This window comes from Pipistrellus kuhlii, unplaced genomic scaffold, assembly GCF_014108245.1.
Source record: "Pipistrellus kuhlii isolate mPipKuh1 unplaced genomic scaffold, mPipKuh1.p scaffold_m20_p_1, whole genome shotgun sequence".
NCBI classification, from domain to species: Eukaryota; Metazoa; Chordata; class Mammalia; order Chiroptera; family Vespertilionidae; genus Pipistrellus; species Pipistrellus kuhlii.
Genome location: NW_023425404.1, coordinates 28,051,077 through 28,077,059, shown reverse-complemented (window position 1 = coordinate 28,077,059; position 25,983 = coordinate 28,051,077). Strand labels below are relative to the sequence as shown.

Sequence of the window (25,983 nt, the reverse complement as noted above, 5' to 3'; positions counted from 1 at the left end):
AACGATTTATGATTTCCACTATTAAAAGAGATCCAAAATAAAAGAAATTAGTACGCCAAATAAATTTCTGGGTCATATTATTGTACTTTGGGGTATAAATGTATCTGACATGGGATTGCTTTCATAGAAATAGCTGTTATAGCTACCTGACGTAGATAGCCACACCTTACCTGAAGAGTTTTTATGAGGTGGTCTAATTTTTCTTAGGGGCAAGTTTTTAAGCATTTCCTTTTCAGAGTTTCTCTGTATGCATAGTATACATGTAACTTTGTAAGAAGAGGAGTTGTTGATAAGTGCTTGAAACTCTACTGTCCTTATGTTCTTTAGTCATGTTTGAAAGTAATGTTTGCTATGATATTCAGAAGTTTATAAAATTAAATATTGTCTAAAACGTATTTCCCTTACCTCTTAAAATTAATATTAGTAATCACTTTAAATTTAGGTGGTTTGTTAATTTTCCAGATAAATTATAAAAGCCTGGTAATTCTTGGAACGGAAAGATCAATGAAAATATGCTTAGTAGTTATAAAAATGAAAAATTCAGGATTGCTTGAATTAGTGTTAAAATAATCCTACATTCTTCCTGGTAGAGGCAATTGAATTCAAGTCCACATGAAATCGTTTTTAAATTAATGCTTTAAAATCTAATGTTATTTTAAAATGCTTTATATACTAATTTTATAACATCGATAGTTCAAGTAACTGAGTGATTATTAAATTTGTTTTTAATGAAATTATAAACTGAAGGAATTATTGTACCTAAAGTAACACACTAATAAATTTCTCATTAATTTTATAAATCTCTAATAAACTAATTTCTTTTTCTTTCAGAATTCTATTGCATTTGGGCTTTATATTAGCAAGCCTTATCTTTTTAGTGGTGAACTTGACTTGTGCAATGCTAGTCCATGGAGATGTCCCAGAAAATCAGTTGAAATGGACTGTGTTTGTTCGAGCATTAATTAATGATAGCTTGTTTATTCTTTGTGCCATCTCTTTAGTTAGTTATATATGCAAAATTACAAAAATGTCATCAGCAAATGTCTACCTCGAATCAAAGGTAAGTATATTTCTTAAATTTTCATTTAAAATAAATCTAACTTCAAGTTATCATCATATGAAGCATATTTTAATGGGAAATTTATATATGTTTTCAAAAATTCTGAATGTTGGGAACATGTTTGAGCATGAAGAAATGGTCACAAGAAGTTAAAAAGTATTCAAAAACTTGCCATTTCACTAACCAATGTTATATTTTCTATGATTTATGTCTTTTGCATTGGAGGCTAATTAAATGAAATAAGCCAAAATTTATATTAATGTATCACAAATAATCTAATACATAAAGCCACAGTAATAATTTAATATTTACTCTGTAGGGGTGGCACTATGGCCATCAATTTCCGTATTATGTCTATATACACTTGGGTTAGCAGTGTTAAGATTCCATATTGGTAAAGTGGTATTTATTTATATTAAGGTTTAGAAAATGTTCTTTCACCCCACAATATGAAGTCCCTATGATATTTGTAACAGTTAATCATGTAATTAAATATATAAATGCCTTCATTCTCCCTTATTCTGTGGATCAGCAATCAGAAACCAAATGCTAGCACATTAACAAAGAACCCTGGAAGTCTCTATTGTTGTTAACTAACATTGTGGGTGAGCCGTGAATCAGTCACCACAGTGTCTGTGTGTCATTGGATTTGGGGGTATAGATGTATGGTTATTGGGATGTGAGTTTATACATGTAAATGAATTTGATCTCATTTGGCATTATTGTCTATTCACTTAAAATAAGCAAGATAGTATCCTAAACAGGACAGTTCTCTGAAATATTTTTAGACTACCATATTGTTGAATATAGTCCTAGTAAAGTCAGGTATTATAATTAAATGTATGGTAGTCAACTTGTCTTTAAATTTAGGGTGGAGACTTTCATTTGACTTTTTAAATATATATCAGTTGGATGCAGAACAATTATAGAAATCTGTATTTATATAAGCCCAGTGACAGGAATGATGGAACGACCAGAATGCCTGGAATGATTGGTGGCTATGACATGCACTGCAGCAGCCAACCGAACTGATCCAGGCCCCAATCAGCCAGCCTCTGGCCAGCCTAGCCCCTCATCGGCCCCCAACACTGCAATCAGGAGAGGGGCCAGCTAGCAAACTGCCTGTGGCCCCTCCCTCCCGCCAGTCCAGCCCAACAGGCCCCCATCAGGGAGGACCAGCTGGACCCCACCCGTGCAGGAATTTGTGCACTGAGCCTGTAGTGTATCTAGTGTATAATATTGAGACTAAACTTAAACTTTCAAACCTATTCATCTTACATGGAAAATTATTTTTTTCAACTTACGTTCTAAAAGTTTCTAAATATAAATATTTTAGCTAATTCTGGTTTTTCAATTTAAGTGTTAAAAATAATCGTTACTATTATGGTACATAATCTTTTGATGTAGCAATAACACCCTCACTTAATACAATATAATAACATCACCATAGAATGCATATGCCTTGCTTGTCTAGTGATAAAGCATAAATAGATGTGGTTGACTTTAAAGGGCTTCTTTTCTGATCCAAACAACTTTTTCTAAGTTTGGTTTTACTTGCTTTGAAATAGATAGTTCTCTGAATATAATAAAATTGTCGATCTGAGAAGAAAACTTCATCTGATAACTCCTCCAGAATTATTTCAGACATCTTCCTCTATCATGTAAATGGTATTCACTTTATTATTTTTTTAAACTCTTAAATTTAAAAGGTGCATGGATTCAGAATTCTCTAGGATCATTACAGAGACATGTTCAAATACATACCTATAAAGGTAAATATAAGATACTGGATTATTTGTATTATATTGTACTGTTAGGTCATAAACTTCTTTATTTAAAGAATACATCATCTTGCTTTCACATTCTTCTTGTAAAATCACTAAGCTCAGTTTTGTTTTGTTTTTACTTCTATAACAATTACAGTAATGGCCATTCCTTTGATTCAGTCAACAAATGTCTGTTGAGCTTTGTGCCTTCTCTTCTTTCACACTGATACTGTTTCCCGGTATCCCTAAGAGCATTTCCTTAAAGCTCAGACTTGGGTTTTCTGTTTTTCTCGTTTTATTCCTCCTTCCTTCTACATATTCAGTGATAATGAGATCCTCCATTATTTGTCTCAAGCAAATCCGACCCACCTTATTTATAAATGTCACATAGTATACTTTCCTGTCTGTGTCCGTAGGCTGTTTCATCTTCCAGGAATGCCTTTTCCCCTCCCAGTGCTCTCTACCTATCTTGTCTTTACTTTAACTTAACTTTAAAGGCATAACTCTAATGTTTCCCCTTTTTAGGAATGCTTCTTCATCTCCAAAATAAAATTGAGAAATACCACTCTATCTGAATTCTCTTAATTTTTTACTTTATTGCTAGATGCCCAGTGCACGAAATTCATGCACGAGGGTAGTGGAGGAGTGTCCCTCAGCCCAGCCTGCACCTTCTCCACTTTGGGACCCTTTGAGGGATGTCCAACCACCTGTTGGTAGGATCAGGCCTAAACAGTGGTCAGAAATCCCTCTCACAATCTGGGACTGCTGGCTCCCAACGGCTTGCCTGCCTCTGCCTGATTGCCCCTAACTGCTTCTGCCAGCCAGCCTGATTACCCCCTAACTACTCCCCTGCCAGCCTGATCAACGCCTAACTTGCTCCCTGGATGGCCTGATTGCCCCTAACTGCCGTTTTCTGCCATCCTAGTCATCCCTAACTGCCCTCCCCTGCAAGTCTGGTAGCCCCTAACTGTCCTCCCCTGCAGGCCTGGTCGCCTCCAACTGCCCTCCCCTGCTGGCCCGGTCATCCCTAACTGCCCTCATCTGCCAACCTGGTCACCCCTAACTGCCTTCCTCTGCTGGTCTGGTCACCCCTAACTGCAATTACAACTGCCCTCCCCTGCTAGCCATCTTGTGTCCACATGGAGGCAGCCATTTTTGACCACATGGGGACGGCCATCTTGTGTCTTGGAGTGATAGTCACTTTGCATATAACTCTTTTATTAGATAGGATTTTACCAACTATATAGAACAGAACTAATATGATTTTGTTCCCTTTTTCAAAGTAGCAATTCTAACTTGTTTTTTAAATATAAGTTACTGATAGTTTGAATAGCTTATCTCTGCTCTTTCATTTTTTTATTTTATTATGTATTTTAGGTTACCTTATAACATGTTTATGTTCATATATATATATATATATTTAATGTGTTATTTTATAAACTAATAAAGGTATTTAGAGCAGTATGTTTTCTCAAGTACTTCTTTGGCAGCTCTCTATAATGTTATTATATTATTTATATTCTTATTTAACAATAACAAAGATAATTTGCTGTTTAGATTTCAAACATTACATATTTACACATCAGTGTAAATTAGATATTATCTCTGTATATAATTCTTCCTTCAATTCACTTTGGCAAGAAGTCTAAAATTCAGGCATCTGTCCTTTCATGCCCTTTAACTACTATAAGAAGTTTTCAGTTTTACTCTCTGCTTGATTATCAATGCATATGAATCTGGTATACTAAACAATGTAAAGATTTCTGCCCTCCAGGTTCTGGTTAGAGAAAAGAAACCTTCAATTGTTAAATTAAAAAACTTAATTTACCTAAAGGAAGTATAGTCTGTCCGTTTCCCTATCTATCTAGTCTACATTTTATCCTCTGCATTGTATCCTGAATAGAGTTGTCTTTTCCGACCTACACTTTGATACCATGCTTTAACATACATCAAGAAATATGTAAGAAGTTTCTTGTAAAAAATATTTATCTTAAAATCATATATATATATATATATATGCCTAAATGACTGTTATGACCAAATGACCAGAATGACTGGTCAACCAGTCGCTATGACGTAAACTGACCACCAGGGGGCAGATGCTCAATGCAGGAGCTGAGCCCTGGTGGCCAGTGTGCTCCCACAGGGAGAGTGCTGCTCAGTCAGAAGCTGGGCTCATGGCTGGCAAGCACAGCTGCAGTGGCGGGAGCCTCTCCTGACTCCACTGCAGCATTACTGAGTGGCCATGGCAGGCACAGCAAGCCAGAATGAGCACAAGCAGCACAGCGCCCAGCCCCAGCTCAGGTTCCTCCCTGGCTGCCTGCCACTTGGCACACTGCTATATCCTTGGAGAATGTCTGACTGCCAGTTAGGCCTGATCCCCATAGGCCTGGCCTAAACTGGCAGTCGGACATCCCCCGAGGTGTCCTGTATTCCAAGAGGACACAGACCAGGCTGAGGGACCCCCCTCCCATGTATGAATCTGTGCACTGGGCCTCTAGTTATTGTATAATATTGCTGAGGATATTGTCCACACAATGTTCCCCAGAAAAGATCTTTTTCTCTAATTCAGTACCAACTTAAGCATTATTGTTTAAATCATTCTTTTCTCTCGTTACTGTGTTGGTCAGCGGCAATTATGTAGCTCATCAATCATAGATGACCTTGTGATAACCATTTTTGGTTCTGACTCTACTTCTAGTTTCTTCTCAATTTTTTATCACCATCTCCCTCATTCCCCACCACACACACATATTCCTATGTTCATTGTATGTGTGTGTGTGTGTGTGTGTGTCTATAACTAATTCACATTCTCTTTTGCAATATAAATAAAAAATTGGATTGGATATACTTTTGGATAAGTTTATATCTTTTTTTAAGTATATCAATTTTTTAAAATTAATTTGTAAAGACCTTATTAAGAGACTGTGTATCATAGTGATTAAGAGTTGGAAACCTGGGATCAGAGAGATAAGGATATAAATCTCATCACTCTTTATTGGCTTGTGACATTAGACAAACAGCAATATCTCTAAGCTTCACTCTCCTGGTCTATAAAAATGGAAATAATGATAGTGTTGATCTCATAGGTTGTTATGAGGATAAAAGTAATATCTATCTTATAACATTGTTACAAAAAATAAATGAAAATGCATATAAAGTGCTTAGTATAATGCTTAGCACTGGGAAAATGCTTAAAAATGTTAGCTATTATAATCTCTTTTTTAAAAATTGATTTCAGAGAGGGAGAGGGAGAGAGAGATGGAAACATTAGTGATGAGAAAAAATCATTCATCTGCTGCCTCTTGTATACCCCCTGCTGGGGATCAAGCCTGCAACCCAGGCATGTGCCCTGACCTGGGAATCAAACCAGTGATCTCTTGGTTCCTTGGTTGACACATACCCAGCTGGGCTAGCTAATATGATCTTAATGTGTACTCGGGGATGGTAATGTAGCTTCAGGAAGTTGTTAAATACCTGAAATTGTTAGCAAAATTTATCTGGAGAGAAGTTCTATATATAAAAGGAACATGATAAAAAAAAAAAAAAAAAAAGACTAAAAATCACTGAAGCCCAGCATTTATTGGGTCGGCAACTAAGAACTTGCGGATTTTTTAAAGAAAATCAAAGACAATTTTTTCATGGAACTAAATAACTTTATTCTGTAATGTATTGCCCATTTTGATCAATGACCTTTTACCATCTTTCAGGCAGCATCATAATCCCACGTTCAAAAAACTTCTGGTTTTTATTAGCAAAAAACTGAATCAGGTACGATTTGACATCATCATCATTATTGAAATTTTTACCATTCAAGGAGTTTTGTAAAGATCGAAACAAAAAGTAATCAGATGGTGCAAGGTCAGGACTATATGGTGGATGTGGCAAAACATCCCAACCAAGCTCCATTAATTTTTTCCGAGTGACCAAAGATGTGTGTGGCCTTGCATTGTCATGATGGAATACAACACCTTTTCGATTTGTCAATTCGGGCCGCTTTTCTTCAACTGCATTGTTTAATTTCGTTAGTTGTTCAATGTAGACATCAGAATTGATCGTTCGGTTGGGTGGTAAGAGTTCAAAGTAGACAATTCCTTTGTAATCCCACCAAACTGATAACAAAACCTTCTTTTGATGAATATCAGCTTTTGATGTTGTTTGAGTTGGTTCACCTGGCCTGCTCCATGATCTTTTCCGCTTGATATTGTTGTAAACAACCCATTTTTCATCGCCAGTTATCAGTCGTTTTAAAAATGGATCATTTTCATTACGTTTCTTTAGCAAATCGCAGCTGCTAATGCGTTGTGTTAACTGTGATTCTTTCAGTTCGTGAGGAACCCATGTATCGAGTTTTTGAACATAGCCAAGTTGTTTTAAGTGATTTTCAATGCATGTATGTGATACATGAAGCTTCTCTGCAATCTCACGTGTTGTACTGTGACAGTCCGAATTGATTATTGCTTTGATTAGGGCGTCATCAACTTCAACTGGACGACCAGAGCGTTTTTCATCTTTGAGTGAAAAATCACCAGAACGAAATTTGGCAAACCAATTTTGACACTGCTGTTCTTTTAAGGCTTCGTCACCATAAACAGCACATAACTTTTTATGAGCTTGCAATGCGTTTTTCCCTTGTGGAAATAAAAAAGCAAAATATGACGAAAATGTTCCTTTTGATTTTCCATTTTTCAACGAACGCCAAACGAAAACTACAAAACAGATCAAAAAACTTTTTTCACTGATTAACAGCTGAATAGCCAACTACCAAATAACAAAATGTGTTTTACATTTGTACTACGTCTGCAAACCTAAAAATTCAACTGAAGCCATATGTGTGTGAAACCCGCAATTACTTAGCTGCCGACCCAATACCTTTTAAATATTTTAATTTTACTTGATTCTACCTTATTTACATACCATTCCACCCAGACATTGATAAAGGTTGATGTCATTGACACATAACATTTCATCTAATATTTAAGTTTTTCTTAGAAATTTTTTAAACAAATATTGTGGATCTTATATAATGGCCTTTTTAATTATAGATATTTTTGTCCTAAAATCTGTATTACTAGAATCTTCATTTTATTTGCATGGGTATAATAGACAATACTTTTTATCTATTGTTAACATTTCAAGTGTGTCTCATTCACTTAGACAAAATATTATAGAGTTTGGGTTTTTCTTTTACAAACTCTTTATAAGGTAAACAAATGAAATATATAACATGATTATTGTTACAGCTGCTCTTTCACTCTCATTAGTTTTTTATTAGTGTTTGTTTTCATTCATTTGTATAATTTCCTGGTACATTTGAATTTATTTACTTTTTATTGGGATTGTAATGTAACTTTTAACATTAAAATGCATACTGATAAAATGTTTATCCTGATATTCATATGTATTTCAGAAAAAAAGTAAGAATACTTATAAGAATACTAAAGGCCCGGCACACGAAATTCATCCACAAGTAGGGTCCCTAAGCTTGGCCAGCAATCGGGGCCAATCTTTCCCGGCAGCTGGCCCACCGCCACCCACCCCAGGTTCCCGGTTCCCCATTGGGCAATCAGAGCTTGCTGCTGGAGGGAGGGACCAAGACGTTGCCTAGGAAGCCCTGATCAGGTGATCAGGGCCTGCAGGCTGGGGGAAGATTCTGCATTGAGCATCTGCCCCCTGGTGTCAGTGCACATCATAGCCAACTGGTCGTTATGCCAGTGGTCAATTTGCATATTACACTTATAGATAGATAGATAGATAGATAGATAGATAGATATTATAGAAGACATCTTTTTTAAATAGCACTATTACAGGTGTCACCTTCCCCCAACCCCAAGACATCTATTTTTTAATGGAAAAGTAATTTATCAGCACAAAAGGTTTACACTGATGGTAGGTACTTACCTATATAATAAAAACCCAGCGACCATTACAGAGAAACAACCAGAACGACTGGTCGCTATGATACACACTGACCACCAGGGGGCATAGGCTCCACACAGGAGCTGCCCCTGGTGGTCAGTGCGCTCCCTCAGCCAACCTCCCCTGCCCCCTCCCCCTGGCTGGTCAACCTCCTGTGGTCCCTCTCAATCCCCTAGCGGGCTGGCCCCCCCCCAGCTGGTTGGCCAACCTCCAGGTCACTCCCTCTTGCTGGCCAGCCCCTCCCATAGACTTCACTTGGGGGGCTGGCTGGCCAACATCCCAGGGCTCCTCCTCCTGGATGGCCAGACCCCTGATAGGCCTCAATCACCAGCCAGGCTGAGGGACCCCACCCGGGCACGAATTTGTGCACTGGGACTCTAGTTTCTTATAATGGCATGTTGTGACTATCTGTTTGAAAGACCACTCAAAACAGATGGGACTAAAAATTAAGCTCTTAGGCTTATATCTCTGGTCAGGGACATGTACAAATTTATATCTGGATAAGAATATAAAATAATTATTGTGTGATGCTCAAAAATCAGCTTGTCTCCCAGCCAGCCAGCCATTTGCAAATAATGCATTCTCTCCCTCTCCTGAATTTCTAACAGTTTTAATTACTACAGAACCTTTTTGCCCTATGTTCACTGAACCCTTGATCCATATTAATTAATCTGTTGAGATGAGAGGCAGCAACAGCATCTTGCAGAGACACAGTACTACTCCACTAAATTATATTTCTGATCTTTTACACAGACCAACAGATCCTGTAAGACTAAAGCAGTTGTTTATAGTAACATAGGCCATACTTAAAGAAACAAGATAAAATACTATTAGTGCTTCTCTTCCACCATCCTGAAATAGGACTTAGTACTAGAATTTGGGGAGGATGGTGGTGGAGAAATAGGTATGATTGCCACTTTTCTAATATTGTGTTCTTTCTTGAGTTACTGGGATTTACTTTATCCATCTTGAAATGTGGCACTTCTTTAGTTTGTTGCCTTTGTTACTCCAGTTCTTATATCCCAAGTCTTATTTCCTGTTCTGTTCCTGGCCCTATTCGAAAAATCCTTTACACTTTGGGTTTATAACTTTTATCTGCTCCTAAGTTCAAGTAGTTTTCCCCTTATACTCTAGACTCTTTTACTAGACCACTTGTCATTTTCAATTTCTTTTTTCTTTCTTAAAAAAATATTTTGGTTTCAGAGAGGAAGAAAGAGAGCAAGAGAGAGAAACATCAATGATGAGACCTAATCATTGATCAGCTGCCTTGCGCACAACCCCACTGGAAATCAAACCTGCAACGTAAGCATGTGCCCCGACTAGTAATCAAACCTCCTGGTTTATAGGTCAATGCTCAGCCACTAAACACTGCCAGCTGGGCAGGATTTTTTTTTTCCATCTTCAGAAGGTTCACCCAATAATAGCCATCTACGTACTCCATAATGATAAGACCGACCATAGGAGCCAGAAAAATTTCATTGTGTTTTCGCAGCAGGAAACTATTTTTTAAACTGTTTAGGCCACATGATTATCAAACTATATTTTTAAATTTACTAATTGAGATTAGTACTTTGTTTTCTTATTTTGATACTTAGTTTGGCATTTTAATTTCAAAATAGAAATAACACTTGTGACATGACTTCAAAAAATATGTGCCGGGGTCTGCTTCTGATTATAACCGAGTAGCTTATATTGGACCAACCTTCCACAGATAGCATAAATTCTGGACAAATATAATAGCACTGAAGGCACTGGAGAGCAACCACTTCGAAGAAGGAGATGACACTGAGTGAATTTCCTGTTTTTTACAGCTTCTAGGCTGAGGGAAGGTCCCATCCATGGGGCAGCCAAAACCTCAAGAGCTAACCTGCTGTTTTACTTGCTTGAAGAATTCAGAAGATAAAATTCAAGTAACTACCACAGATGGAAAGTGAGTGGGAAATCTCAGGAAGAAAACAGCCTGACAGAGGAAACCCCAAATTCTGATTACAACCTATGCCAAATTTTATCTGATACCTGAACTCCACATGGGCACGATAGACTCCAAGCAGCACAGTTAAGGATAAAGAAATTAAACTGATATTTCGGCTGCTATCCCTGCTTGGGAGACAGTCTGGGATTTGAGTCTATCTAAGTTGTTCGCCGAAAAGAAAGAGAGAGGAAAATCAATACTCAATACTTTTCTAAGAAAGAGAACTGAACCCATGTTTCTAAATCATGTTACTCAGTGTCCAGAACATGGTCCGATGTTACTAGATATCTCAAGAAACAGGAGAAAAATTAATTCATATTCAAGAACAAAAAGCAAAACTCAAAAGCAATTATTAGAAGCAATCTTGCCCAGATAACCTAGATGTTAGATATATCAGATAAAGGTTTTATAATATGCTCAAGGATATAAAGGAAAATATACTTAGATGAATGAATAAATAGGACATCGCAAGAGACAGGGAAACTGGAGGGGGAAAAAACACAAATTCTAGAGTTAAAAATACACTATTTAAAATGAAAAAGTCACTACTTGGGCTTAACAGCAGATTGGAGATGAAAGAAAAGGCAGTGAACTTAACTCACTAGAAATCATTTTACCTGAAGAACAGAGAAGGTTGTGGGGGGAAGATGATAATATAATGAACAGAGTCTCAGGGCCTAATCATGTAGTATAATTGTAATACCCAAATAAAAAGAGGGGTAAAGTAAGGTTGGAAAAAATATCTGAAGAATAATTACCTAAATGTTCCAGTTTTGATGAAAGTCAGAGATGTACATTTTCATGTAGCTCAACAACCCCAATCAGGATAAATACAAAGGTAATCTATTCTGGGTTCTGGATAGTCAAAAGTGCTTAAAACCAAAAATAAAAGAAAATCTTGAGAGCAAAGAAAAATGACCCATACATAAGAAAACATTGACTCAAATGATCACTCATTTCTCATCAGAAATAATGGAGGCCAGAAGACATGGAAACAAATCTTTAAAATGCTGAAAGAAAAATGTCAACTCTTAAATCTATATTCAGTGAAAATATTCTTAAAGAATGATGAAGAAATAAAAAAGTCTCCTGATAAAAGAAAACTAGAAAACCTGTCCTATAAGAAATGCTCAGAAAATCCTGCTGACAGAAGGGAAGTAAAAGCAGCTTGAATTTCAGCTCTTCAGGAAGGAATGAAGAACACAGGAAATAGTTAATATGTGGGTAAATATAATTTCTTAATTTCTTTAAAATATAACTGTACAAAGCAAAAATTATAACATCACCTGAAGCATACAGATATGGATATGACATATAATTCTCTACAATATTTAACAACTTATATAATAAAAGCCCAAGTGACCTTTACAGTGGAATGACTAGAATAACCGGTTGCTATGATGCACACTGACCACCAGGGGGCAGATGCTCAATGCAGGAGCTGCCCCCTGGTGGTCAGTGTGCTCCCACAGGGGGAACGCTGCTCAGCCAGAAGCCGGGCTCATGGCTGTGGCAGGAGCCTCCTGCCTCTGTGGCAGTGCCAAGGAGCAGTGAGCTGAGTGGTAAAGAGCAGTGAGCAGGCAGGTGGTAAGAAGCAAAGGGTCCTATCCTGACTGTGAGAGGTATGTCTGACTCCTGGCTTAGTTCTGATCCCATGGGGAGTGGGCCTAAACTGGTAGACGGACATCCCCCAATGGGTTCTGGACTATGAGAGGGCACAGGCTGGACTGAGGGACTCTCCCTCCACTCCCTGAACCCCCTCTCTCAACCCCCCCTCGAGTCCTGTGCACAAACTTTGTGCACCAGGTCTCTAGTTATAAAGAATGGGGCTAAATGGACCTATATGGTTGCAACGTTCTCATGTTTTATATCAAGTGGCATAATATTAACTATTACTTATACTGAAAAGTTAAGGATATATATTATAATCCCTAGAGCAGTGATTCTCAAACTTTTTGGTCACAACACCCCATTACACTACTAAGAATTATTAAGGACCCCAAAGAGCTTTTGTTTACATAGATTGAATCTACCTGTGTATACAATATTAGAACTAAAATTTGAGAAATTCTAAAAATATTTGTTAGTTTAGAGAGTATCAATAATAAGTCCATTACATGCTAACATGAACAATGTGTTTTTATGAAAAATAATTCTATTTTCCAAAACAAAAATAAACTGGTGAGAAGATGGACATAGTTTTACATTTTGCAAATCCCTTTAATGTCTGGCAATAGAAGACAGCTGGATTTTCATGTCTTTTGTGCTCAATCTGTTGTGATATGCTGATTAGGTTGAAGTATATGAAGAAAATCCTTACACATACTAGTACATGTAGTGAGAAAATGGAGAATTTTAATAGCCTTTTCAGATAATTGTGGATATTCTTCTTTAATACACCAAACCTCTGGAGTTTTCTTAAAGGTTAGTTGCCACATGGAATCTAAAACAATGTTAGTGAACTTTTTGTACTCTCCATTAGTCTACCTTGCGCTTTAAATGATTTTGTAACATCATGCGTTGATCATTGGAAAAGAGTGGTCGCAGATCAGATCTTCAAAATGTTGATTCATTTTATTGAAAATATCACAAATGATATTTGTTAATATCACTACCTGTCTCATTAGAAGAATGTTTAATTTTTGGGAAGATTCCAGTCTTATAGTGGATGCAAGTGCTTACAACTTTTCAAAACTTTTTTTTTTTTTTTGGTTAATGATTTTATTTTTTTTTATTTTAAAAAATATTTATTTTATTGATTTATTTACTTATTTATTTTATTTATTTACTTTTTTTACAGAGAGGAAGGGAGAGAGATAGAGACTTAGAAACATCAATGAGAGAGAAACATCAATCAGCAAGTGATTCCTCAGGGATTGACCCCTGATCTTTTCAAGAACAACATTTCCATAATTGAGACTTTGTCAAAACTTCTAATTTTCACTTGAAAGTTCATATTTCATCATCGGGAATAAATATTGTCCGATGTTTTCTTGAAAGTGACAGACTCATTTCATTTATTTATTTATTTATTTTAAATGTGTGCCCATGCCTGAATGGGAAGATATCATGATCATGAAGGTGGTTTTCCCAGGGCAAGGCTTATCCATTACACTCCAAAGGTGCTGATCCCTTGGATTTCCCCAAATATGGAAAAGTTGCCTACATAATGTGTGGGGGTAGGGGCAGACACAGCATTTGTGCTCTCCCCTGAAAATAAATAAATAAATAAAAATGTGTCCCTAGTAACCAAGTCTGAATAACCATTATTTATTGGCCATAGTTAGCTGTTCAGTAAAACATGGTGTTCCATGAAAAACAGTGGCTAGTTCAGCTTGTAAGTCAATCATGTAAGTGCTTTTCTTCCAGTTTATTTCAGTATGTAGCAGAATTGTTTTAAGTGCACATTTCATCTCATCACAGAGTATTAAATAAACACACTCTAGAGTTGATATTTAATAATATTTTTGAAGATATTTTTATTGATTTCAGAGAGGAAGGAAGAGGGAGAGAAAGACAGAAACATCAATGATAAGAGGGAATCATCAATTGGCTGCCTCCTGCACGTGCCTGCAACCCAGGCATGTGCCCTTGACTGGAATCAAACCCGGCCAACACTCTGTCCATTGATCAATAAATATTTTTCCATCACCCTGACTAGTGTGGTTCAGCTGGTTGGAGCGTCATCTTGTACACCAGAATAGGAAGTGGATTTAATTCCTGGTCAGCACATTCTCAGGTTGTGGAATCGATCCCTGGCCTGACACACATGGGAGGCAGCCCATCTCTCTCTCTCTCCCCCTTCCTATATATATGGTGTCCCCAAAAAAGTATACACACTTTAATAGCTTATATGTGTTCAATTAAGATGAAATGCATTTAATTTTTTAAAATATATTTTATTTTTTAACGAGAGGAAGGGAGAGGGATAGAGAGCTAGAAACATCAATGAGAATAAAACATCAATCAGCTACCTCTTGCACACCTCCTACTGGGGATGTGCCCGCAACCAAGGTACATGCCCTTGACCGGAATCAAACCTGTGACCTTTCAGTCCTCAGGCTGACATTCTACCCACTGAGCCAAACCAGTTAGGACAAATAGAAATGCATTTTAATAAACACTGCCTTTATTTGACGTGTATGTGTACATTTTGGGGACACTGTATAATTAAACACAAACTTATTTTTAAAATATATTTTCACATCGAGTGTATTAAGTGAAATTGACTTCTCTAATTGGAAATGCATAGTCATGAGGAATACAATACAGTATGGTTTTATATCTACCTGTATATACATTATTAGAACTGATTTGTGCTTAGGTCCAGAACTTTTACCCACCATTGCTTTTGTATCATTAGTGAAAATATTAACACAGTTGGCTCAGGATAAACAAGCAGAGGAATTTTCAAAACTTTGAATATACCACTTGTATTTATCAGGCATTGACATAAAAGAATATCTTCTTGAATGATTAGTTGGTACTGACAGCAGGTGAATACAAACAAAATTAGTACTGCTACATCAGATTCATTTATGTTTTCAATTAAAATTTTAAATCAGTAAATGTCTGTATTGTTGGGAATTGGCAATGACATAATTTCTTTTATGGACTTTACATCCAGCAGGCATTCGTTCAGCAATGTCACCCACATAGGCTTTCCTGGCCTCTCAGCTATTGTGGGAACTTTACCAGCCAATGTAGTATAATAATAGCCTGTGAAATGCTTGAATGGCTTTTTCATTTCCACCTTGGAAATTATAATATAAAACCAGTTTTTGGTATTTAAAGTCATCAGCACACCTGCATTTAAAACTTCAATTTCTTTTTCTTTACATTCTGAATAATTAGTCTCAAAATAATGCTTGGACTATAATGCTACTTAAAAATGTTCTGTTGTAGAAGACACAGTAAGGCAAAGGCAAAGTACTTACATTTAGAAAAATCTATTGAAAGATTGTTTTTTAATCCTTACCTGAGAATATGTTTTTACAGAGAGAGAAAGAAAGAGAGAAGAAGGGAGGGAGGGAGGGAGGGAGGGAGAGAGAGAGAGAGAGAGAGAGAGAGAGAGAGAGAGAGAGAGAGAGAGAGAGACATCTATATGAGAAAGAAACATCAATTAGTTGCCTCCTATACACTTGACGGAGGATTGAACCTCAACCTAAGTGTGTCCTGACAGGGAATCAAACTCTCAAGGACAGGATGATGCTCTAACCAACTGAGCTATCCAGACAGGACCAAAGATAGTTTTTATGACATTTTATTTGAGAAAACAAAACTATTTTCAGCCAGTTCCTTTGAAGGAGATTCTTTGTTGAGTCAGAGAATTCTAACACTTTCATCTTTTTCAGCATCTTAGAGGTAAACAGGAATGCTGTGTGTTGAGACATACTTTTATTGTGCTAAAATATACAAAGCATAAAATTTACCACTTTAACTATTTTAAGTGTTCAGTGGCATTCAGTGCATTCACATTGTTGTGCATCCATCACAATTGTCCATCTCCAGAACATTTTCATCGTCCCATACTGAAACTCTGTATCCACTAAACAATAACTCCCTATTCCTAAGTAATAATAAATTCTTAAATATATATGAAATTTTTTTCTTTTACAGTAAAGGATGATTAATATGTAAAATAGTTCAATATCAAATTAAGATTTTAAAATGTTTTGGGGGGAAATTATTTTAAAACCACAGTACCTGTTCTTGTTGTGTTTCCATGTGAATTGCAAGGAAATTTTCAAAATACAACTCTAATAAATAAACAACTTAGAAGTGGTGGAAGCTATGAATAGGTGCTTCACAAAGAATCTAGAAAAAATGGCCAATGAGCACAATTTCATTAGTCATTGTGGAAATGCAAATTAAAACCAAAATTATATATTACACATCCACCAGCATGGCTAAAAACAAAAAGATTGACAACGCAAAATGCTAAGATGTGGAGCAACTGGAACGCTAATACTTTGTTGGAAGTTTTAAATTGCACATCCATTTGGGGAAAGATCTGACAGTTTCTTATACAGCTGAATTTACGCCTACCATATGACCCAGGAATTTCACTCTTTGGTATTTTTTTTTTTTAAGTAAAAGCATATGTCCACAAAAAAGATCTGTATAAGAATGTTCATAGAAATTGTTCTGTCTTAAACAATTGTTCATAAAAATGAACTGTCTTATAAACAAACTCACATGATTATACAATGGGATTAGTGGAACTTGCTGTGCTGGTTTGCCCTGTACTGAGAAGTTTTCTGGGATTGCAGTGTTAATGGTATGAAACTTTTTTTTGTTGTTGTTAAATATATTTTATTGATTTTATACAGAGAGGAAGAGAGAGAGAGATAGAGTTAGAAACATCGATGAGAGAGAATCATCGATCAGCTGCCTCTTGCACACCCCCCACTGCGGATGCGCCCGCAACAAAGGTACATGCCCTTGACTGGAATCGAACCCCGGACCTTTTAGTCCCCAAGCCGACGCTCTATCCATTGAGCCAAACCGGTTTCGGCAATGCTATAAAACTTTTGAGCAAACCAGCAATACTGGTACAAAGACCTAACTATCCACCTCAACAATACAAAGACCTAACTACTGATACATCCAACAACATGGATGAATTTCAAAACATTATGCTAAATGAATGAAACCTATCAAATAGTTCATATTTTATAAGTTCTAGAGAAAGCAAAACTATTTGTGGTAAAAACAAAATAGTTGGAGAGAGGGGTGTAAGGTACCTTTGTATAATGTAATGTCCTCTATTTTGGTAGAGATTTTGGTTACACAAGTGCACAAATGGTCAATTGAGGTTTCTGTCTATTCTGCATTTTAAAGACACCTGTAAACAAATATTGAACTATAGTTAGTTATATGCATACTGAACTGTTAATGATATGCACACTAGAGTGAGGTTTAACTCTTCTTTATTTATCAAGAATGGAATTTAAAAAAAATAGTATTGAAATGTCAGAAATAGAAGGGATAATTATTTTTTGAGGATTGCTCCTGAATAGAATTGTTTGTTATGACTGTTCATTTAGGAAGATTTTCTTTAACTTTTACAACACTTCTCTTGTGGTCCTTATTTTTTGTTTTGTAATTCTATATTTTGCAGGAAGAAGCTTACTTTGTTTTCTAAAACAATAAGCTGTTTTCATTGTTATATGTATGTAATTTGGCTGCAATTTAGTTTATTAATTGCTTTGTATTACTGATTCTTTGCTCTTACAATCTTTTTTAAAGATTTTTATAGCATTTACATCTATAAGCAGGCTCTATATTATAAGGTGTATTTCTATTTCTTAAAGCACTGACTATGTAAATGTACTTGTGGTTATTTTAAACAATGGTAATGCTTAGGACATTCTAACTTTTCTTTAATAATATAGTACTTTAAAATTTAGATGTGGATTGGTTTTAGGTTAGCTGTTTTATTAACAACATTATTTTAATTCACAAAAAAAGTACATTGTAAAAAAATTACCCTTAATTTTTTAAAAAATGTAGTATTGCTAGGGTTTTATTTCTTTTCACACATACTTTTTGGTATGGTGGTGAGTTAGCTTAGAGAAGGTACTCAGTTACTATCCCAATATCTTTTAAGATATCTTTCATCTTTTAGTTCTTTCTTCTTATATACCTCTAAATGTAATGTTCTTATAAGGAAGTCATTTATAATAATGGTTCTCAATCCTACCAAACCCAGTGTAATCCTACCAAACCTTCTAATCACATTTTTTTAAAAAATATGTTTTTATTGATTTCAGAGAGGAAGGGAGAGGGGGATAGAAGCATCAATGATGAGAGCGAACCATTGATCTGGGGGCATGTGCCCTTGGCCAGAATCAAACCCAGAACCCTTCAGTCTCCAGGCCAACGCTCTATCCATTGAGTCAAACCAGCAAAGGCTCTAATCACATTTTTACTATCCTGTTTCTATCCTGAAATTAAGATTGTTTAACCTACCTACACATGTAACTTCAAAAATTAAATATAATTACCATAATTATAACAGACAGGGGAAATATAAGTAATTAACAAATATTTCAATATGTAAATTTTGGGGCATAGTGTAATAAGTACTCAGATCCTTATATCCATGCATAGAAGCTATGCATGGGACCACTATAAATGCAGACTGTTACAGGTGTGTTCGATTGGTGTTTTATGTACCTCAAGCAATACTGCTGCAGTTTCATAATTTTCTGAAATATTTGACCATTCTTGACAAAGTTCTGAACAAAACACAAATTTCCCTTAATTTACATAATATATATTGATATTTCTCAAAATGTTGGCATCTATTAAATTGTACAAACATAAACTTTGTGTGTGTGTGTATATATATGTGTGTGTATATATATATATATATATATATATATATATATATATATATATATATATATATATAACAGAATTCAGTTAGGGGTCAGATCATTATAAATAGCTTTTCATCTTCGTGAATGTCGAGGAGGACATTGGAAAGTATGAAAGTCAGAGAAGAATTCTCTAATGTGGAGAACTCTCCTACAAATTGCGGGTCATATAGCACCTGTGGTCCTTTGGCTCTAAATGCCATTATTGTCCCTTAATCATTGTGACAATCAAAACACAGACTTCCAACACAATATATTAGGTTGTGGTGTTTTTTTGCAGTGGATCTCTTTGGCAGTTGTGTCACTTTCCAGAATAATGTTTTTAATGCATAAGGTAAAAAGGATTACAAAATAAACCAACTGTATTGAAATACAAACTCCTGGTTAACATCCTTTCAACGGTGGATACCACACCTCTTTCAATATGCACACTCTATTTGAGATCCACTAAGTTATAAAGGCCTTCTATTTTGAGGAATCAGTGAACAGTTTTAGTATTATGGATTGGGAAGTACATTTTTTAGTGCCTACATCATTTTGTTTTCAACATAATGGTATCAATAGGGGATTAATTCAAATAATATAATCTAATAGAATGAAGCAAATATTATAAAAGCTGTATTTATATTCTAAGTTTGTATCTCATTGGAAATTCAGTGTATCAAATGAATTAATGCTTCTATTTCCCATTCTTTTCTCATTATGATTAGCTACCTCTCTTATTAATATCAATCATCGCTCAGATCTTTTGCCTACTACTTTACTTATTATTATTTAAGGGAGTGAGGTAACTAGCAGAACAAATCTTCCTCCATATGCCATTAGACAAGTTGGCAGGGAGCTTATTTGTATTAGCAGGGTAGATTAAACACATGTGGTTCTAAGAATAGGAATTGCAAAGCAAGATAAAAGTTATTTCAACAATGATCATTCAGTGTTTTCTAATAGTGCACTGCAAGAGGTGATTAAGCTGAGCCAAGTGGATGAATACCTTGTCATGACAAATGTGCAGAGTATCGTAATAATAATTTTTATTTCTTTTAGGGTATGTCTCTGTGCCAGACTGTTGTCGTAAGCTCTGTAGTCATTCTTCTCTACTCTTCAAGAGCATGTTATAATTTGGTGGTGATCACCCTATCTCAGGATACATTAGAAAGTCCATTTAATTATGGCTGGTATAATCTTTCAGATAAGGTAAGTATCTACCATGTATTGCCAATCTAACAATATGATAATGTAATTAGCCTTAATAGGAGAATTTTTTACTTGTTTCTCTTACACTTTTATGGAATCTCTTACTGCTATCTCAAATACTTAAAATTGTGGTTTTTTTAAATATATGTTTTTGTACATATATATTTCTGTATTGATTTCAGAGAGGAAGAGAGAGAGAAACATCAACGATGGGAGAAAATCATTGATCAACTGCCTCCTGCACACCCACTGTTGGCAATCAAGCCCGCAACCCCGGCATGCGCCCTGACCAGAAATCGAACATGACCTCCTGATTCATAGGTCGATGCTCAACCACTGGGCCACACTGATTGGGCTATTTTTTTTTTAACTTCGTTTTTATTGTTGACCTACATATGCCCCATTCACCCTACCATGCCTACCTCTACCCATCCCACACCCCCCTTCCCTCTGGCCATCACTGCACTGTTGTCTGTGCCTATGGGTTATGCATATATGTACTTTGGCTAATCCCTTCACCTTTCATCCAGTCTTCCCTACCCAACTCTCTGACAGTTGTCAGTCTGTTCCATGTGAGATCATATGGTATTTGTCTTTCTCTACTGGCTTATTTCACTTAGCTCAATATCTTCCAGGTTCTTCCATGCAGCATAGTATTCCGTTGTGTAAATGTACCACAGCTTTGTTATCCACTCATCTACTGAGGGTACTTAGGCTAGTTCCAGGCCTTGGCTATTTTAAATAATACTGCCATGAATATAGGGGTACATACATATTTTTGAATTGGTGTTTTGGGATTCTAAGGATATATTCCCAGAAATGGAATCACTATGTCAAAAGGCACTTCCATATTTAATCTTTTGAGGCAATTCGGTACTGATTTGCACAGTGGCTACACCAGTTTGCATTCCCACCAACAGTACATAAGGGTTCCCTTTTCTCCACATCCTCACCAGCACTTGTTGTTTGTTGATTTGTTGATGATAGCCATTCTGAAAGACGTGAAGTGATGTATCTCATTGTGGTTTTAATTTGCATCTCTCTGATAAATTAGTGACTTTGACCATTTTTTCATGTGTCTGTATGTCCTCTTTGGAGAAGTGTCTATTCCAGTCCTTCGTCCATTTTTTAAATAGGGTTGTTTGTCTTCCTGTTGTTGAGCTGTATAAGTTCTTTATATATTTTGGAAATTAACCTCTGATCAGATGTATCATTGGCAAATATGTACTCTCATATAGTGGGTTCTGTTTTCATTTTGTTGATGGTTTCTTTTGCTGTGCAAAAGCTTTTGATGTAATCTCATTTGCTTATTTTCTCCTTAGTTTCCCATTCCCTAGAAGATCTATCAGCAAAAATATTGCTATGAGAGATGTCTGAGTTTTACTATGTATTCTTCTAGGATTTTTATGGTTTTGTGATTTACATTTAAGTCTTTTATCCATTTTGAGTTTATTCTTATGTATGGTGTAAGTTGGTGATCTTGTTTCATTTTTTTCATGTCTCTTTCCAATTTTCCCAACACCCTTTATTGAAGAAACTGTTTACCATTGTATGCTTTTGCCTTCTTTGTCAAATATTAATTGACCAAAAAGGAATGGGTTTATTTCTGGGCTCTCTGTTCTTTTCCATTGATCTACATGCCTGTTCTTATGCCAGTAACCAGGCTTTTTATTATTATTATTATTACAATGACATTGTAGTGTAATTTGATATCAGGTATTATGTTACCTCCAACTTTGTTCTTTCTCATGATTGCTGAGACTATTCTAGGTCTCTTTTGGTTTCATATAAATTTTGGAATATTTGTTCTAGATCTAAGAAACATGCTATTGGTATTTTAATAGGAATTGTGTTGAATCTATAGATTGCTTTGAGTAGTATGGACATTTTAATGATGTTAATTCTTTCATCCATGATCACAGACTATGCTTCCATTTATTTGTATCTTCCTCAATTTCTTTCTTCAGTGTCCTGTAGTTTTCCAAGTATAGGTCTTTTACCTTCTTGGTTAAATTTATTCCCAAGTACCTTATTTTTTGTTGTTGTTGTAATAGTAAGTGAGATTTTTGTTTTTCTGAATTTCTCTTTCTGATAGTTCATGATTGGTTTATAAAAATGCCACCAATTTTTTAATATTAATTTTGTATTCTTTGCAGAATTCGTTTATTACATTTAGTAGTTTTTTTGGTGAAGTCTTTAGTGTTTTCTATGTGCAATATTAATGTCATCTGCGAATAATGACAGTTTTATTACCTCCTTTCCAATTTGTACGCCTTTTATTTCTTCTTCTTGTCTGATTGCTGTGGCTAGGACTTGCAGTACTATGTTGAATAAGAGTGGTGAAAACAGACATCCCTGTCATGTTACTCATCTTAGTATATGTGCTGCCAAAGCGAGCACTTGTTGCTCATCTTAAGGGTTTGATCCCTGGTCAGGGCACATGTTGTGTAAGATGATGATGTTGGCTATAGGTTTTTTATATATGGCCTTTATTAGGTTGACATATGATCCCTCTATTCCCACTTTGGTGAAAGTTTTATCAAAAACGGGTGCTGGATTTTATGAAATGCTTTTTTTCTGCATCTATTGATATGATCACATGATTTTTGTCTTTCAATCTGTTTATGTGAGGTATCACACTTATTGATTTAAGAATGTTGTACCTACCTTGTATCCCCAGAATAAATCCCACTTGATCATAGTACATGATCTTTTTAATGTATTGCTAAATCTAGTTTGCTAATATTTTGTTGGAGATTTTAGCATCTATGTCCATCAGAGATAATGGCCTATAATTTTCTTTCTTTGTAGTGTCTTTTCTGGTTTTGAAATTAAGATAATGCTGCCCTCATAAAAAGAACCTAGAAGTCTTCCCTTTTCTTGGATTTTTTGTAATAATTTGAGGAGGATAGATGTTAGTTCTTCTTTGAATGTTTGTTAAAGCTCCCTTGTGAAGCCATTTGGGCCAGGACTCTTGTAGCTGGGAGTTTTTATTTTATCACTGTCCCAATAAAAATCCTCATTTACATATGACACTTGAAATTATTCTTCAAAGAGAACTTCTCCCAAAGGAGTATTTTTCTTTCTTTTGTAAATAGTACTAATAGTGCCATAAATCTATTGATAACCCTATTTTGCTAATATATTTTTTAAAAGGATAGTATTTAAATGTCTCTAGATAAATTGATTGTTTATCATTAGCTAGTGAAAACTGGTAAGTATTTAATTTGTTAGATAAAATTAATTCTCTTTTACCCAAGAAATATATATAGCCTAACTATTTTGTTTATTTTTAGATGTTTAAGTTATGATCAGGCATTATCAGTCTTGATAATGGAAGGCCATTCATAGTTCCTTGATTGTCCAGGTGTTTGCTATACTAATTCACAGTACTCTGACTATGCATATTTATTTTTTATTTTTTAAAATATATTTTATTGATTTTTTACAGAGAGGAAGGGAGAGGGATAGAGAGCTAGAAACATTGATGAGAGAGAAACATCGACCAGCTGCCTCCTACACAACCCCTAACTAGGGATTTGCCTGCAACCAATGTACGTGCCCTTGACCAGAATCGAACCTGGGACCCTTGAGTCCGCAGGCCAACGCTCTAACCACTGAGCCAAACCAGTTTTGGCTGGCTATGCATATTTAAAACTCCCAGCATTGAACAACAAAGTGACAAAAAATAAATAAATAAATTTTAAAAACAAAATAAACTCCCAGCATTCTCCAACTCCTTCCTTAAAGTGCTTTTTGACATACTATACGTCATCTTTTTATTTATATTAATTTAACTTTGTACTGAATTTAAGGAATTCTAGAATCCCCTTATATCAGAATTCAGTTAACACTTTTTTAAAAATTTAAATTCATTGATTTTAGAGAGGGAGAGAAAAAGAGAGAGAGAAACATTGATTTGTTGTTACACTTATTTATGCATTCATTGGTTGCTTCTTGCATGTGCCCTGACCAGGGATCAAACCCTTGGTGTTTTGGGACAGTGCTCTAACAAAGGGAGCCAGGGCAGAATATCAGTTACCTTTCTACAGAGAAGGAACTTACACATGTAACAGATTCCCTTCACTCCTCTTCCCCCTTATCTCTCCCTACATCTAGTAGAGTAGAAACAAATCATCATGGAGGTTAAGCCCAAAAGCATATTTTTAAGTAACAGAATTGCTGAGCCATGTCCATGCTGCATTCGGTGTACCTCCAGGTAAGTGCTATTTGCCTAGGGAGCAGCTGGAACCGGTAGTCTATTTTGTAACTCTCTTCCAACTATGGGGACTGAAAGTGAGATCACTCCATATTATCCATGTGTTAAAAATATTTTCATAAATTGATGCAATGAAAAAGTTGGTAGCTTTTTCTTCTATGTAGCATTAATGCCTTTTTATATTCTTTAAAAGATAAATATGATTACGTAAGAAACCACAAACTATGGAAAATTAATTTAGAGTTTCATGTGTTTGTAATTGATATATTTTAACTTACTCTACCTGAAGCAAGTTAATTGTGGAGAGTGACCGATTATACATAAAACAGATTTCAGTATTGCTCTGCCTTACTCTATTTACAGGCTCATATGCAAGATGTAAATGGAGAAGAGTATATAGTATTTGGAATGGTCCTCTTTCTGTGGGAACATGTGCCAGCCTGGTCGGTGGTACTATTTTTCCGGGCACAGAGATTAAACCAGAATTTGGTAAGATACCATAACATTCCCTAATGCCTGTTCGCCTTACTTTTAAAAATAATGGATCATTTATATTGATTGTCTTACGTTTGGCAAATTTTAAGACTAAAAAGCATTATAGATTCCAGCCTCCTCTCTTAGTTCATATGTTATCTAACACTTTTTTTCACAGGCACCTGCTGGCATGATAAATAGTCACGGTTATAGTCCCAGAGCTTATTTTTTTGACAATCCAAGGCGATATGATAGTGATGATGACCTGCCAAGACTGGGAAGTTCAAGAGAAGGAAGGTAGATGTACTGAATTAGTATTAAAATGGATTGAAAAAAGAAAATCTAAACTTTAACCCAAATGTGAAATAGGTGATTTGGTGTTATAAACAATACATAAAATAATTTGATATTGAAGCTTAGAGCAGCAGATGTTAAACCCATGGTGGGACCTGTACTATAAAGAACTATCATTGACCTCTAAGCCTTTGGGATAAAATAGTACCAATTCATTTCAGGATCCTTTGTTGGTTCAAAGCTGATGGGCATTGGTCAGCAGGAAAGAAATACTGCTATAGTGATTTTATATGATTCATTATCTATATAGTGCTAATCAGAATCCACAGAGAAACTCCAGATAAAATTCTTGGGAACCTTAGATGGCAGGGAAATTATTTGTGACCTCTTTAATTCCAAAATCATTGCAAATCCAAACCATTCATCTGTGTAGCTGGGCAAAATGAGAGCCTCCATGCACACTGACATAATGCTTTTAGCTTGCTAGAGCATTTTTTATGACCCTCACTTCCTTTGGACAAGTTACTTAACCCATTTTTTTAGCCTGTTTTTCATCTGTAAAATATGAATAATAGAACCTCTAGGACTGTTGTGAAGATTAAATGAATATGTGTGTGTGTGTGTGTACCAAATGTCTTAGAATAGAACCTAATACATAATATGTACTATTATTATTATCTGATAATCAAATTCTAGTTCTG

General features: G+C 35.6%; 1 protein-coding gene and 1 non-coding gene across 3 annotated transcripts in view; both read left to right on the top strand.

Annotated features, from left to right (window-relative positions):
- Positions 1–25,983, top strand: part of GPR137C (G protein-coupled receptor 137C) — a 56,070-nt gene that overhangs the window by 27,083 nt on the left and 3,004 nt on the right. The window contains exons 3-6 of one of the 2 annotated variants that reach the window (XM_036436523.2): positions 832–1,060; positions 20,146–20,295; positions 24,878–25,003; positions 25,167–25,285. In XM_036436523.2, coding sequence (XP_036292416.1) covers positions 832–1,060; positions 20,146–20,295; positions 24,878–25,003; positions 25,167–25,285 — 624 coding nt within the window. The remainder of the gene's footprint in view (positions 1–831; positions 1,061–20,145; positions 20,296–24,877; positions 25,004–25,166; positions 25,286–25,983) is intronic. The other variant, XM_036436531.2, reaches the window with a different exon arrangement.
- LOC118709575 lies at positions 13,766–13,930 on the top strand. Its single transcript, XR_004985052.1, has one exon. It is a non-coding gene; the product is annotated as a U1 spliceosomal RNA (small nuclear RNA).